This window comes from Pundamilia nyererei, unplaced genomic scaffold, assembly GCF_000239375.1.
Source record: "Pundamilia nyererei isolate P.nyererei 1_Seehausen unplaced genomic scaffold, PunNye1.0 scaffold00010, whole genome shotgun sequence".
In the NCBI taxonomy this organism is placed as follows: domain Eukaryota; kingdom Metazoa; phylum Chordata; class Actinopteri; order Cichliformes; family Cichlidae; genus Pundamilia; species Pundamilia nyererei.
Genome location: NW_005187411.1, coordinates 6463676 through 6480802, shown reverse-complemented (window position 1 = coordinate 6480802; position 17127 = coordinate 6463676). Strand labels below are relative to the sequence as shown.

Sequence of the window (17127 nt, the reverse complement as noted above, 5' to 3'; positions counted from 1 at the left end):
ACAATTCATAGTTTTATATGTGAATTATATAATGTTAAATTACTATTAAACAAATGACTGACTAAGTATTTTAGAGTTTAGTTTACTTCAGGCATATTTCATATAAATCAGGTATCATACAAACATAAAAATAGCTTCAAATACAGTCATGACAATAAAAGAATATGACTTTAAGGACTTAACAACATTACTTCAGTTATAGTGCACCAACATCTCTGATACATTAGCACTAAGGGAACACTGAATGACCTGCTGGTTTTTGTCCATAAAACTACCACTACTAAGATTACCACAAAGTAAAAGATCTCTCAGCAAAATCCTGCAATATTTTAGGCACTATTGCCCCGATCAAATCAGTGAGCTGGGATGTTTTATTCTAAACATGAACTACTGTTACAGCAACGGACACGAACAACAGACATGTCCCACACAACAACTCAATGTGGACTATGTGAAGGACCCAAACACATGCCTTCTCCTCTCGTTAACTGAGATAAACTGCTGGCATATTGGTTTTACATCTATACTGTCCAGCCTCTCCTGGTGGACATACAGCAGCATTGTTTAATCTCATTTGAGTCACTGTTGACCGTAGCCATGTTTTTAGTCTTCTGAGAGCACTGAAGCTTCTTTCAGCCTCAGTACCTGCGTTTTATCCTCAGATTAAAATTATTATTAAGTGCGTGATGTGCCTCACCTTTGGCCCTGGCTCTTCCCCTCTGACTGCACTAAGACATATTGCCACCGGATAAAATTGATTCGTGCCATATAAAAAGTGAGACGTGTCAATTCAGATTCTTTGTCAGATATACATTAATGAATCAATTTACATCAGCAGCCTAACAATTGTCATGATAATAAATACTAGTTAATCTACAGCACCAAACCATCAGTCAGTCACCTGTGACCTCGCCTCTTCACCTCTGAGCTACAACATGGCAGAGCTGCCTCTGTCACCTGATCAATAACAGTGAGACATTCCACATACATGCAGTCACACATGTGCTTCAAATACACTAATGAACCAACAAGTCATCATCCAATTTCACCTGTGATCTTGTGTCACCATTACTTTCTATCACCTGACAAATAGGACATACATGACAATAAGAATAAAATGTGGAGCTGCTTCAGTGTTTCTGTCACTTTGTGCAGATCTTGACTGATCAGTAATGTTTGTAGGGTGAGTGAGTTTTTAAAACAATTTGTGCAAACTGCACTACAGGGTGGAATATTTGCAAACTCCTGACTATCTCATGATATTTTGTCTAAAAAATTAACCCTATGAATATGTCAGGACCATTAGGATGAAATTATTGTGTCACCAACATTTTAACTTTAGACATATAATTTTAACAGCCTCTGTAAACTAATATCCTGGCTTACTCGAGGCTGCTGTTTTCTCTGACACTTTCAATCAAAATTAGAAATGCTGCTCTGAGACTGAGATAACTAACAGTGCTGCCTGTTGTGCAGTTAGTTTCCAAAACACGTTATTCGTGGTTACATACAGTTTTAGACTGATGTGGGCCAAAGCCTAGCATAGCCTGTAACGTTATTGTGACGGACACATTTTATGAGTGAGCTTGACTTTAAGTGACTCACAGGTTTCTTTGAAAAATACTTTCTTATATCCAGGTTCTTCCTTTTTGCTGCCATCCTCCTCTCCTCCTTGCAGGTCCTAGCGGCGCAGGCTTGCCGGCCGCTGCTAAAACTAAACAGAGCTCTTTGAAAGGCACAACCAATCACATTGGCCATATTTGTCACATGATGTAGGACTCCAGTATGGAACGTAATTTAACTCTTTCTTCACAGCTAGGCGAATGAGACGTTGACAGATCGTTTTTTTTCTTTCTGTCGGGTTTGTTTTTCTTTACTCAAAGAGATCAAATTATTGGTGGGGACAATTCAATAATCGCTGGATATTGGTGGGGACATGTCTCTTCCGTCCATGCCAAATCTATGCCCTTGATACAAACCGATATCATGACCAGCAGCTTTTACAGCTGTGGCTCCAGCAAACATCAGCTGATACTAGAAATTAATATTAAATAAATTCTAATGATCAAGCTTAAACGCGCTGCTGTTGTTTAGCGCGACATCCGCTGGTTTCCTCTTTCTGGCGCAAAGTGGGCGATAAACAAAGGAGAGACGGGACTTGCTCAGAAATACCGATCAGCTGATCATTGATCAGTTTCATGATTGAATGAGAGAAGAAGAGGCAGCTGACAGCGTAAAGATGCAGAATAACTCCAGCTTTGTGTCTTTTTCATTGTAGCTGAAGTCCAGGACAAACTGTGTTCCTTTTCAGCTCAATACCAAACACGTGATGTTTTCTCTGAATGCGGGACGATTCTGTTTTTTACGGCACGGTTGGCAACTCGACTAACGAACCTTATGAATAAAATAAAGTTCACTATCAGTAACATCAAAGCACCCACCCAACTGTATAGAAACTCCGTCATGCTAGCTAGTACGCAGAGTTATTGTAACTGACTGTAAAAAGTCAGCACAACGAAAATAAACTCCACCTAAACTTGGTTTATATCTGACCCAGAGAGACTGCAGCTCATAACTTCTTACCTGAAGTTCAGTTCACCTGACGCTCGGACCAGCGGCCGCCTCAGGTCTCTGCTCCTCCTGCCTCACCTTTCCCTCATCCACCTGGCCTCTTGTGGCAGCCACCACCAAACAGTTATTTTTACACATCTGCCAGCATCTGGCCAATCCACCAACTTTCATTGTTTATACCATTACTAAAAAAAAAAAAATCATCGGTGGCCAGTCCAGCTATGGTCATGCCATCAGTTAACCCTTCGTGCCAACTGTGGCATGCGTGCCCAGGGTTGATCTCGTCCTTGTACTTTAATATTTTCCATCTGCTTCATAAGCTGTAAATCGTGCCATTTCTGTTTTAGCTGCGCTGATAACTGCAGTCTACTGCAGGTCTTGGCAGTGTTATTCCTTCTTCCTGCTTGAAAAATTAAAGACAGATTTTCAATCCTCCCCTTAATGTCAACAAGTGCCTGTAGAGATGGTTTATGGGAGGCCATCAAAAGCTTTTAACTGCATGTACGCAATCTAGGGCAAATCAAACAGCCTGGCACTGAAGGGAGAGGCAGGCTTGTGTTCTCCATCTATGTGTCTAAAAGCAATTAGCGGCCCTTGGAGCCAGGATGAGTTGCTCGGTTTCTGTAGCTGTGGCTGAAGCCTTCCCTGGACAGAGAGAAATGTCCCTTCAGGACATTAAGTTACAAACACAGAAGAAATGGTGTTATTTTCTCAAGCTGGGTTCTTTCATTAAAACCAGATCCTTTAGAATGACAAAAACCCACACACACTCTCGAGGATTGGAGGTTACACAGTGCCGAAAGGCACAAGCTTTAATTCATGATTTCTTCTTAGTTTCTTTGTGAGGAAAGCGTGCAAGAAGCAGAGATGGACTGTGTGTGTTAGACAGAAATTCTTCAGAAAGTGTCAAGCCTGAGGCACTCCCACACACAGACCATTATAGAGCACCTTGACACTCCCATTTGGGAAAAGGCTCTGGTTAACATCTGAAGCTATGTTTGTGGTTGTCTATTGAATTGAAAACTATGTGGCTCCATCTTTATAATTGGCTGGCAGCGGTTCCTGTGAATGTAGCTGCCTCGAATTGGGCGAATGAGAAACATGTGCATTTTCTGAAACAGTCTATTGCAAGTCTAAGAGTCGGATGCAAAGACCAAAGTTGACATGCTCCAGCTTCACAGTTGCTCATGTAATCCCTGCTGTTATTGGCAGTTTGAATAAAGATCTTTAAGTAGTTAAGGTAATCCGTGAAATCACATTACTAGGAGTGTGATGCTGCTGCTGCTAACAGCAAAAATTGATTGATCCAAATCTGCATTTCTTCCCTTTGCTCATTTAAATCCACAACCACATGTACACTAATCTGCAAAAACCAAGTGTTCTTGACTCATGAGGGTTTCCGTTGTTGGCCCGGTGGTTTCCTGCTGCCACGGTGTGCTCCATTGCCACCAATTTGAAGCCCAGCAGATGATCTTGGCTTCGGCTGCTTCGGTGCAGCTGGGCTCTGATGGCAATGCGCCACAGAATGAGAGAATGACAAGAGAAGAAAATGATGCAGAAATGAAGGGGAAGGAAATCCCCACTCTTCACAGATTAGGAAAGAATTTGAATGCTGTGCTGTTACACTATATTTTCTGAAAGACACTAGAGAACTTTTAATTATACCGGCACTAAATGAGAAGGTATGTTAGTCCTACATGGTAGGAACTCAGCTTTCGCTTCAGTTGGTTTCTGGTGGTTACAGAAGCCAGCCAGGCACGAAAGCCAGATTAATGCAAGGCCTATTTCGCCTCAGCAGTAACCGTCTGTTGACTCCTGGGATCAAAGGTCACAGAGGAGTCCTGGTAGTCTAGGGTGGAAAAAGAGCTGTCCTACTCTGCTCACTTCACATTTCATAGGAAGCATTCTCCCAAACCCTTTTCACTCATGTGATTCACTTTTTTCAATTATGGTTACTTGCTTTGTCTCGTTTCCCCCCCTCCTTTTTCTTCCTTTTCTTTCCAAGGCAAAAGGATCAGGGAGGGCTAGGGGTTAAAGGGTGTAAGGCCAGCTCATTACTGACTTTGGGTGCAAACGGCTGAACACACATGGCTCCAGTGACACAGCCTAATTACTTGACCAGGGGATAGATTGTACTTTTCAGCCAGAATCAGGGAAAGTGCAGGTCCAAGGCTACAGAGAGCAGCTTGGCTGTGGAGCTTAAGTCCTCAGTTTTAATACTGAGGGGAATACTATTTGAAAGGCACTGTGCTAAGCTTGAGTGTGTGTGTATGAATGTACATGTCCATTTCAAGGACACGCTGAAACCCCACCTGTGACCAGCTGTCTTGTGTGCTCCTGAAACTGTCTGCTACTTGATTTTTAAACCGGCACTGCACCTACTCAGTCAGTGACAGATTTGATAGGCTGTACACATCTGCTTCCTGTATGGCTGTGCGTGAAGTGCCCTAGTCATACATGACAAAGTGCAGCAGGTCTGCTTCGCTCGTATGCACCAAGCTAACACCAGCATAGTGCGCGGCCTACTACTGTGGTTTGCTTTCAGTGTGCTGCCTGGTTTTTCATGCTTTTAAAGTCAAAACTTTGGAACGCGCAGCTTGATATCTGACTTAGCTTCTATGATGAAGCCCCAAGAGAGCAAAAGTAGACCTTTAAAGCAAGGCTATGACTCTAAGATCTGATAACAAGCTCAAAAGGAAGAAAAGGGAAAGTGGGAATTCATGAAGACCAAACACCACAAGGCTACTGTTTGACAAATGGTCAGTGGAGCGTTTCCAGGAAAAGATAATGCAGCCCTGCTTTAATATAGCAGCACATTGTACTGCGTGTACAATGTGCTGTAAAGCTGCGTGTAAAGCTAACAGTAGCAGGAGTCCAAGCAAGAACCAAGCCTGTCATATATGAATGTAACTATGTCCTCACATCCTGATGTATGGCATTCTCATGTCAGGCTTGGCATATAAATAGTGCAGCTGTCAGTGTGTGTAGACAAATGGCAAATGGTGGAAGGCCACACACTTTATAAAAAAGATTGTAAGGGGTGTTATTTTTGTTGCCAAACATGAGTCTAGAGCAAACCCCAATGTTGGCTGAATTCAAGGTCAGTGCTGATTACAAAGTGTCGTGTGTCAGTTTTATAAATGTTTTTTTGAATAGCTTCAGCCTTTCTTTAATTTCTGATGCTAAAACCTCAGAGAATGGGTTCTCGTCAGCTAGGATAAACGTGAGGCTTCAGTGGGGATTAACCTTTTGTCTGCATGGTGACTCCAGCTCCAGTGTCGTCTCAGAGTCAGCTTTTGACTTGCATAATTAGCTCTCTGCACGCCATGGCTTGGTGTAACCAAAATAAGTGGATCACTGAAGGCTCCGGAGCTCTTGCTCACCCTTTCTGTGGTCCAGCTTTCCAAAAATCCTGCAGTATTCCCCTCAACTTTAAAAATGAACTTAAAACCTGAGTTCTGAGAGCTAAAAGGTAATAGTGCATGTATTTAATTTTTGTTACATGATGCATCTCAAACTCTGCGTGAAGCCTTTTTCATACACAATAAACCAATGGCAGTGCCATTAGATATAGTTAATGTTATTTTTCACAGCTTTATGTTGCAACAGTTTTCACAAAAATCTCGTCAAAACTTCTTCAATCTATTGTTAATTTATTACGCTGCAGACACAACTTAAACTTGTGGAACTGGTTCTAATGCAGAATGTCTTGCTGCAGAAAATAATTAAAAAAAATATGAAGACACACAGGTCTATCCTTAAAGGAGTTCATTCATAGATTTGGCATGAGTTGTCAAAGCCGAAGGGTTGAAAGAGATGCGGCATGTCTCAGTTTTGTCCTTTTCGTTTCCAGGGTAAGGTGTGCCATTTAAGCACAGCTCACATGCCTCATAAACATTTAAGCTATGGAACAAATGCCACCTGTAGACCACCTGTTGTTACTCCCTGTGAAACTCTCTGAGATAGCTTTACTGAGTCTGCAGGATGAAACGTTCTTCATTCCTGAGGAGTAAAGTGCTAAACTTGCAGGTATAGATATAATCAGGAGCAAAGTGAGGTAAATCGCTAGTGATTTAATTACTAATTAAATGTGGGTTACCACTTAATTACAGTAGGCTGCAGCCAGAGGAACCTTGTAAGTGTTGCCAGAATCAATGAATGGTCCCGCATCCTTGCTGTTCTGTGGGGAGCTATCTTTGGATATTGCTGACTCCCACTAACTGGTACTGGCTGCAGCAGCTGCCCATCCATCTGTGGCAGAGGGGGAGCAAATAAAGTGGAAGGAAGGTGAGCTGGAGTGGTAAAACCATTAAGTGGCGGTTGTGGTCTTATCTCTGTATCTGTGTGTACACAGGCCCATGGGTTGATGGGAAATTCAGACAGGGATGTCACAGCCTTGGAGGCCCCTGTCACCACCATGACCAGCACCAGCGGCAGCACCCTGACGCCCTGCAGACTGAGGAGCTCCAGTCAAGCGGGACTCCCAGCGCCCGTTACCAGTACATCAACCACCGCGTCTCCTTCCTCATCTGCAGCAGCCTCCTTCTTCATTAGGTAAGCACCTCCCCCATGCTGTCAAGTCACTGCATGGTTAATTGAAATGTGTTTGCATACACACCCGCATGCATTCAGTCTTCAGTGAGTTGAAGAGGAGATATGCACAGACTCGCGTGGTCTCATGGTTTTAACCTCCATGTGGGGCACTTATTCACTGGAGATGTTGTTCTTGCCATGCTTGAATTATAGCATGCCTTGGGATACACATCATGGAACTAAATGAACCTTTTAGTTGCAGGCACCAGTGCCCATGAATAGAAAACAGAATTGCATAATTCGATATGAGGAAGGAGTGTCTCACGAAAGGGGTTTAGGTTAAAGCTAGCTATTGTCCTGAGGTATTTTATGTTTAGTTATTTTTTTCTTTGTTTTGCCTCGCCAATTTAAACGGATCTTGCAATTTTCCAGCCATAGACTTACTGGATGCTCCCACAGGTGTAGCGCAGGATGCATTTTTTGTAAAAGCATTTTGGTCCCTGTGTATCCAAGGCTGAAGAAGCCTGTTTTTAAAGCATTGCTTGGCTTTGGTATTGTCGTTGCCCTGGAGAAGACTTCACCCTCTCTGTGCGGGTGCATGGTTGGGGAAATATTGTCAATGACAGATTCCCTGGCAGGCCAGTGCATACATTCCCTGCCTCATCTCTCCAAAAAGTGCTGTGTTGTAATGAGCGTTTCTGAAAGGGAAGCTGGCTAAGAATGATGCATAGGACCATTGACGCTCTGCACCACAGGAGACAGAGAAAACCGGTGAAGGGGCTTGTGGAGTGTGACAGGAAGCCCATGGGGGATCAGTATGTGGCTTAGCTTTTCTTCAAGCATCCCAAATGGAGTTTGTGTTGCCAGCTTTTACAGGGTCCAAGTATATCAGTGGGACCATGAGGTCTTTCCTTTGACTAAGGGGATGTTCCAAATCCTCCACCTAATATGTAACTTCCTGTGTATCTTGCTTCCTGTTGCAGGAGCACGAGGTTTAAACAACAGTGAGGCATGACCTTCTGCTAGACAGGTTAAATTCCTGACATTGATTTATTAACGCTCATGTTTTCTTTGGACTTGAGCTAAAAGAAAAAGATAAGCATAAAGAGCTGCATCTAGCCATTCAGTGTGGACAGGAAAAAAGAGGAAGGTGGACTTGTTCTTTTCCCTGCAACAGGGCCTGGTGGAGCACACGGGGTGTCGAGAGTGCGCTCCACCACCACCTTTTATTTTATCCAAAAGATAATTTGCTGCCAAGAATGTTTTGTTTGACTTGGCTCGCAGAAATACGATAATGATAGGCCAACCTCAAACAGCATTGGGTTCTGCAGATAGAAAAAAATAGGGTGGAGGAGATCCACTGTTCTCCATTTGAAGCACACCCACTTCCTGACCTTCTGCAGCTGTTATCCCTGCAACAGGGATCATCATCAACATCATGGTGAAATCGTTGTTGCTCATTTTTTAAAAACATCATTGTTGTCTGAAACGTAAAACAGTCAAAACAAATTGAGTCATTCAACAATATTTTCCATTTGCTCTGATAGTGCTGTAGCTGCAAAAAAAAAGCAGATGAAATTAGCATCCCTCATGTTTTAGACATGATTGAAAACTCAGATCTGATTAGTATTCTTTTTTTGTTCTCCGTAGATACAATTAGTGAGATGCACGTGCAAATCCTTCGAGCCCAGGGTGTAAGACCAGAATAACCAAACAGCAGTTTTTTCTTATCCCAGTGGCGTGGAAACAGCTCCTTGGACACTTGTCTGACATTCACTAACACTATTCCATTCACAGATGAAATTTTAATTAGAATGCAATTAGCCGGAGTCTAGGTGTTCTCGCTAGGCTGTTGGTGAGAGGAAAAGAAAAGCGATTAACAATGTTTAATTTTGCAGCGGAAAAATAAGTCAACCATTCAACTAGTTAAAGAAGCATTTAGTTTAAATATGTCAGGTAAAAACACTGGTTTGATAACAACACAGCATTTGCATCTCCTTAGATGAATTATTTGTGCCTGTGAATTGACTAATTGTGTCTTCAATGTTTTATTATTTTAATTTATTCTAATAGTGTCAACTTTACAACAAGTAAACTTTGATATTTTTATGGTTAGATTGTTCTAAGAGCAGCTTTGCCTCAGATTTCTAGTATATTTTGGGATTTTAAATGTTAAATTCAGTCTCTTCTCGCCACATCCCTAAGACTTATTTAAGTATTTAATGTAACTTGTGGACAGATCATTTATTTGATAGACCAGATGATTATGGAAAAGAAGCTACTACTATTAATTTAAGAGACCAAATGACTCATTTGTTCACATGAATTTATTTGATTAACAGCATTACAGAGATGCCTTCCAGGCTATGTAGACAAATGCAAGTCAAAAAAAAAAAATCCAAGTGTAGCTTTTATTCTCTGAATCTTCCCATTCCAAGTCCATCAGCCATTTATATTATCTTGATGCTTCTTTTTCTTCCACTTGCAGAAAATAGGAAAAGTCTTTGATCATCTAATGAATGCTTCTTTCAGGCTTATGTGAAATTCCAGCTCAAAAACAGTTCTTTTGTCCCACTTCCTGTTTCTCGTAATCTTAGGAAATAGCTTGAAACCAAAAGATGACCCCAGGGCCAGTAACGACCAGTTTGCAATTAGACTGACTTTACAGTTGCAGAGAGACAGGAAGAGTCAGGGGTCAAACTCTGACTGGATGGTGTGTGTGTGTGTGCATATCATTATGTGTGTTTGGCTACGTCAGTGTGTTACTTGGGGTAATGAATTTAGAGCCATGTGTTCAGCTGACTACCACGTTAACCACTGATTGTCTTGTGACAGAGCATATGATTAGTGTATTGACACACCGCTGTGTAATGAAACCAGGCGACGCTCACAGCAGGGGCTAGACGGTGCGGCTAACTGCTGCCTCGCACAACCTTCTCCCCATCTTTCTCTTCCATTAACATCTGCTGATTGTGGCAGTGTGTTTATTACACACCAGGCCCATGAGATGAGAGGGGATGCTTGCTCAGTTTGCAGCCAACTTTGATCAGCTGGCAAATTTTGTGTGTAGCAGTATGAGATAGTGTTATCTTACGTTGTTGGGCCCCTGTTTAAGTTTGTCCATCTACCGTCTCTTATCATACCCCAGAGATGGACAATGAAGTCACTCTTAAGATGCAAGGAGATAATGAATAGAGCAGTATAGAGGACCTCAGAGACACGACAGTCGGTGGCACGCAGGCTGAAAGGTTGGGATTTGCAGGGGCTGGGCGGACAGCTGTTTGCTGGAATGCGAAGGAGGAAATGGTTTCATGGTCATCCACCGGTGCCTATAGCTGCTGCCCAGGTGAGTGTTTGTGCACTAATGACTGTGATTGTGCAGAAGGGATCCTCCTGTAATTGTGGCAGCAGGGCCATTTAGCCTCGGCTCTCCTGCACACACACACAAGACTGTGCCTTTGTGTCAGGAACGCTCACTCTGCCCTTCATCCCCTGGCTGCTCTGAGTAACCATAGAAACAAGTCATTAGCTTGTGGGAATAAAATGTAACTGATTTTTCTTTCAAAAGTGAAGATTGGAAATCAGGAAGTTGAAACAGCCCTCTCTACTCCACTGGACTATAATTTAGTCAGAAGAAGAGCATCTCTTCAGTAATGAGTCCTACATGCTGCACAGTGGAAGCGCAGCAGGATGACAAGTAGCTGTTCTTGCTCTGAATAACAGGTGACTTGCTGAAGGCCAGTGTCCAGTTATGTTTATTCTGGAGTTTGTGCGAGAAACTGAGCCGGCCTATTCGTTTTGCTTGTAAAGGAGACAGTGATGCAGTTGTATGGCGTCCATAGAGAGGCTCAGAGCAGACAAAGCAGCTCACTGCTGGCTTTGGTTGGCTGTGCTGTGATCGACAGCAGGGATCTCAGTGAATGACAAATAGGCAGGATAGATTATGTGAACCAGAGGGGTGCACCGAGCACAGCTGATCTGGCCCACATGGCAGGGAGGATAAAGAGTGGGGCAGTAGCAGCTCCTTATAAGTGTTGTCATTCAGACGGCGTGCTCGGGCTGATGCTCCTTTCTGACAGCACTAAGAGCAGGAGACCTGTACCTGTGGAGAAGAATATTGGATTCACTACCATGAGAGTGAAGTAAGCTATTTTGTGCACAGACATCATTGAGCGCACTTGGATATTTGATATTCGTGTGTGTTTGTGTGCGAGAGGTGCCCTGTTTTCTTTCTCTCTTCCCCTCCCCTCTCACCCCTTTCTCTCTCTTTCTCTCGCTCTCCCTCTCAATTTATCTTTCTTTGTGTGGCACACGCTCTTTTCCGCTCTGTGGAATGTGCAGTTTTGTGCAGTTGGAGTTGGACTGTCTGATCCCTGGAGGTGAGAGGCTAATGGTTTTGTTGTCAAGCCAGAGCGAGATGGATTCCACCACGAGAGCAGGAGTGTGAGTGGAATGTATAGCATGTGTAACATACTGTAGAAACCTTGGCTCCATTTTGAGAAAGTAGCCACAGTGGAGCTGAAATGTTAATACTACCTCTGTCTCCGGAGTCTGACAAATGAGAATTGATTCATATCAATCTGTTGAATCTGAGCAACACATGCCCAGGGCAGCGAATGGCTCATCAGAAGTATTGAGTGGGTGGTAGCTGGGATGGTTGAGCTGCTCTCTGGTATTTGTCTTTGTTTACTGTTGGATAAAACACCAGCTGGTATTTTCCTGCCATAATCTGGCTGATGGGACTAATGGCTGCCTCTGTGCAGCGGCGGACCCAGTGGCAGCTGAGGCCACAAAAGGGCTGGGGCTCAGTAGATAAACCCAGGTGTGAACCTGTGAACCAAGGCCTGTCGGGCACCGTCAAGGCTGAGGTGTTGATGGAGATCCTGCCTGGCCTCGGAGCCTCGGGCATCTGTGTCGAGTAGATACATCTCACTACCCACATCCACCTTCTCATCCACCCGCAAAAAGCAAAATGCCGCTCCACTCTGACTCATAATCCTCCATCGTTCTCAGGTAACAGAAAATTTGTCTCTGACATAGAGAAAACCGTGTTCAGCCTCGGTGGATATTAGAAATGAATAGAAGTACTGATTTGCATTTGCAGATTCCCTCTCACTCTCTGGGCATCTGTGTCTTCCCTGGGATATGATAACATGGTGTGATAGTGCTGTGCCCCCTGCAGCAGCAGACTGATGTGCTGTGGTGTGGTGGGCAACACAGAGTCACTTGTGCCTGTCATTATAAATGGCAAACAGCTCCACTGAAAGAAAAGCAAAGGGTTTGTCCCTGCCTTCGTGGTAGCCTGATGCCTTTTCCCTCCCCAATACGCCAAATAAATCCCTGAGTCAGGAAGTCTGTCTGGCCCACTCACATAGCCTGCAGGGGGGCAGTTAAAGTGGGAGGGGGGTGACAAACAAAGAGCTGAAGTGCTGACTGTGTGTGCTCACCCTGGGTCCACGTGTCCTAAGCCCTGGGGGAGAGGGGAAAGCGCTGCCATCCTCGCCTGACAGATTGATAACATACATGAATAAATGTGGAGCATAGACCTCTGTCCTGCAGGCTTCTCACTTAACACTGGGCTTCTTTTGTCACTCAGGATGATGACAGAGACAATAAATAAGGTTTAATTGTGTGCGATTGCTTCACGTGGGCAGGGTGAGGTCACGCTCCCAGCATCAATCCATTTCCGTCTCTGTTTGCCTGCCCACGTCCAGCATTCCCCATTTAACGGCATGTTTCTGATAACTGCCCACTGGGCTCCGTGATCAGCGCATTAGCGTTTAGTTATCGCGTTAGACTAAATTCTCTCACCCTCAGCCTGTTGAATGGATATTATGCATCGTGCCTGTAGGGGCTGAGGGATGCCATCTAAACCTCTTTAGTGCACCTCAGTGAAAAGTGTCATGCAAATGGAGTCTGTTATCTCTGTCATTACAACCACTTTCTCTTTAACATTGTGGGTGTGAGACACTGTGTGAGAGTATGGAGGAATGAGAAAGAGTAAACTGCAATAGCTGGTGGCAGGGAATATATGTTGAGGAATTTTATGACCTATTGTGTGCAGTTGTAGAGTGACGCCCGTGGCCTCATGAGCTCCCACAAGTGCCTTTTTTTGCCTCAGAATCCAAGGAAACAAGGAAGGCTCCTAGTGGGGTTTCTCAGGCATCACAATGCTCAGCCACGCCACAGACTTCTATTCAACATGAATATCTAATATCTGCCTAAACACTGGTTGTAGGTTGACTTCCCCATGTGCTAGAGCTTTATTTTGTTGTGAAACACATAAATATTATATGCACAGCACCACCTTGCACCCGCCGTCCTTCGATAAGTCAATTGTGAGGCGCTAGCTTTCCCTGGATGTAGCTCGGATTACCACTGAGGATAAGGGCATTGTTAGGACAGGTTTCCCTCATTACCCACAGCCCTAGTAGCTGAATCATTTCATTCCGATAACACTGTCTTTTTTATTTTAATCTCCATCTATATGTAGCTTGGCTCCAGGAGGTTGAAAGGGTTCACATGGGTTGATGGTAGCTGTGGGGAATTTAAAACAAGTAACAACGGGGCTTGTAAGAAAAATTAAACATAAAAAATATTGCTGACAGTTTATTATCAGGACATTTTCAGTATTAACTTCTGGCTTCACTATAGTCTGCAGCAGTTAATGCAAAATAAGCTACATTAAAACAGGATGGATGCCTAATGGTCCTTCTAGTACATCGCCCATGTTTTATTTGCTCCACAGTCTACTTCTTAGTGGAGAATTATGAAGATTAAGAGTAATTGTAAAGGATATTGTGCCCCACCTTTTCATGTCCACTTATGTATGAGACAAGCGAGCGGCTTGGACGTGCAAAACCACCGTATCAAATTAAACGCTGCGAGGACGGTTGATCTCCCCTGTGTTCCTGTCACTGTTTTCTACATGCACGTCGTCTTGAATGGAAAGGATTATAGCCTATAATCGGTTCACGACCCAGCGCATGAGAGCCAGCTGTGGTGTGCTAAAATCCCCTTTTCCCCATACGCTCTATGAGAACCAGCAAGTGTAGCTGTGTGTGTTTCGGTGACTCAGTTTATCAGTATGTGATACAGGATAAACTGCTTAATTTGAATAATGTGGCTGCAGTCGCTGGCATTTTGGTGGCTTTTCTCAGCCACGCGGTTTCTTTGCTTTCCCTGCTTTTATTTTCAGATTGGTCTCCACTTTTCATTTGATTTACGTGGTCTTTCATGACAGTACTGCCCATTTCACCTGATTTGGACCTTTTCTGGTTTTAGTTGGGTTACCAGTTGACCAGAATATAGATGAAAGATTAGGAAACACATGTAAGACCTCCCCTCCCCCTGCTTTCTGTCTCGCCAGGCCGCCCACTGATTAATCACTCCCAAATGTTCTCATCAGCCCGTGGGCCTGTTTGTTGTGATAGCCTCTGTGTGGGAAAGTGCAAATAAATAATAGCTAGGTGTCTTACTCTGGCAGCAAATGATTAATGAAGTGGAGAAGTGATCCAGAAGAATTTTTTCCCCGTTGCCCGTCTCTCCCAAAGTTATCACGCTCTCACGTTAGTTTCCCCTCTGACAGCATTACGCTACAGGGGCATAATATTTGATTGAGGAATTGTCTCGTAATTGTCTGATAACAGGCCTCATTTGTTGCTTGTCTATCAAATATCCTGCTTCTAAAAAAGCACCGAAGCGATTTCCGAGACAGGAAACGTCACTCAGTCAGTGATAACTTCATGTGTGTTCCAAAAGTTGTGTTTGTGTGCCCTGAGTGCAACAGCCTACCTGATGTTTTGAAGGCAAGACGTGGGTGGGATGACGGGTGAATCGCAGTTCAACATGTGAAAATGTGGAGTTATTCCAGATTCTCTGCAGCCTGGGAGAGGAGCATAGCAAAATACCTGGAGCGCTGTCTGAGGAGCAGAGAGAAAATGCTCTGGAAGAGATGAAAGCAGCTGTTAATCTTTGTCAGCAGTGCCAGAGGTGGGGAGACTGCAGTCGGCGGAGCAGGGATGAACATGTCTTCATTATCATCTGTCACCCATCAGCTGAAAAGTGAATGTTCTTCCAAAGACTTTTACTTTTGCTGCATGAACCAGTTTTGACACATTAGCGGAGCATTTTACTGACGCTGCATTTTTGGAAACCTCTTGTAAACAATTTAGAGTCAATTGTTAGAGATTTTTGTTGGATGACCTTTGAATTTCAATGCAGTAATTTCCAGTTATTTCCACAAAGGAGTTTAATTGGCCCATTTATCCAAATGACTAACAAACATGTCCTGCAGAGCTAAAGCCTGTGCTTTCTTCACCTCGTCATGGCCCAGTGTTCAAGCTAGTTAAGGCCATATTTGCAAGACTTGATCCTCAATGTTACAAGGAACAATAAAGTGAAAGTAAATGCAACACTACCCTACCATTTTCCTTCCTTTGCTCATCTTAAGCCTTCCTTAAGACCCTAGCTTGGCAACAGAGTTTTGCGGCCTTTCACTCCGGGGTTGAGGTGAATTAGTGGGTGTGTGACTGTGCAGGGTGTCTGGAGACACAATACTTAATATTCAGCGTGTTAAACACAAAAACCCTGTGTGTTTGTCTGCCAAAAATATTCCCACCTCTCTTTAACCTTATTGGCAATGGCACAGAGCGCCTTCTCTGTACCGCAGTGGGATAGTGAGGGTCTACTGGCATGAGCCAGTTCTTCTTGATCTGACATCCAAAAGCACAGGAGACAAATCAGCCTTACATAGTTTCTTTGATTTTTCTCAACAAAATCAGAGTAAAAAGAAGTTCTTTTTATGTCTGCGCTGATACAAGCCACTTCTTAAATTTGTGTTGTTTACCCTCATGTACTGAATCACCAAACCAGGTTTTCTTGAATATTGATGAGTTTTTTCACTTTCTGGGCCAACTGTTCCATTTATTTTTGGCCGACTGGGAATTCCCATCTTTGGGAATAAAGTAATTCCAAGATGGCTGTGGCATACCCCCACCAATCATTTTTTCCCCTGTTTCTTTCTCAGGCAGAAAATGATTTACTTCCTCATGGACAGCGCTTCACTGGCACAGAGCCAGGCCCACTGATCGAAGAGAGGACTTGGCTCTACAGCCTGCTGCTCCCTCCCTCGCTCTCCGTCTTTCTTTCTTCCTTCCTTACGCTTCCTCTGCAGCTTTCTCTTACTTACTATCCCCCCAATTCATTTTTTAACGCCTTCCTCACCTCTACAGTGCTTTTCCCTCCATTTACCACTCAGAATCCTTTTCTTCCCCCGTTTTCCAAATGATCCCCTGTTATTCAAGCAATTCTCCAGAGGATACCCTAATCCCTTGTTTTCCAGCTCAGTCCACAGACCGGTTGAAAAGAGTTCTAAGGAGATTGCAACAAAACAGGTTTACAACCTCCGGGAAGAATTTGGGATTTTATTTACGGAAAGCTGCACTTCTTTTTCTTCTTCTGACAGGAAACCTCCCTGAATCCACATTTTGATACAAATGCGACAAGTCAATTGCAAAAAGGCGACATCAGTTTTTGTGCGGAATCCTTTCTTTTCTGTGATGACGCATTGTATCCACAGATGTTACATGAATGCTTTTGGCCTTACTTAATTGGCTGCAGATTGGTGCAGTGAAGATGCTCAGCCTTGGGCCGTCAGCAGTCAGCGCACAAATAATGATCCATCTGATATTCTGTGTCCAAGGCCAGACGCTAAGCAGGAACAAAAGGCTTGTTGAACACCTTGTTGGAACAAAGAGCTTTCCTGAAAAGCGTCGGTCCGATAGGTTTGGAGTGTGCCGTGCAGGGTATCACTCAGCTAACTGGACATTGCATTCATTGCTGTCTGGTTTTGCTGGGATTCGTTTATCTATTTCTGAGGATTTATAGAAAGTCTATAAATCTTAGCCTGGAGGTGTTTGGCCACTTCCAGCAAACTGCTGCTGTGTAAGCCAATACAGCACAGAGGAGCTCTACCTTCAGTATACTATTAAAACAGCCAAGCAGGAGAAAGCAGCCTCGCAG

General features: G+C 43.7%; 1 protein-coding gene across 1 annotated transcript in view; it reads left to right on the top strand.

Annotated features, from left to right (window-relative positions):
- The window catches only part of kif26ab (kinesin family member 26Ab), a 66090-nt gene that overhangs the window by 25906 nt on the left and 23057 nt on the right, over window positions 1–17127 (top strand). The window contains exon 4 of the mRNA XM_005724019.1: window positions 6926–7125. Coding sequence (XP_005724076.1) covers window positions 6926–7125 — 200 coding nt within the window. The remainder of the gene's footprint in view (window positions 1–6925; window positions 7126–17127) is intronic.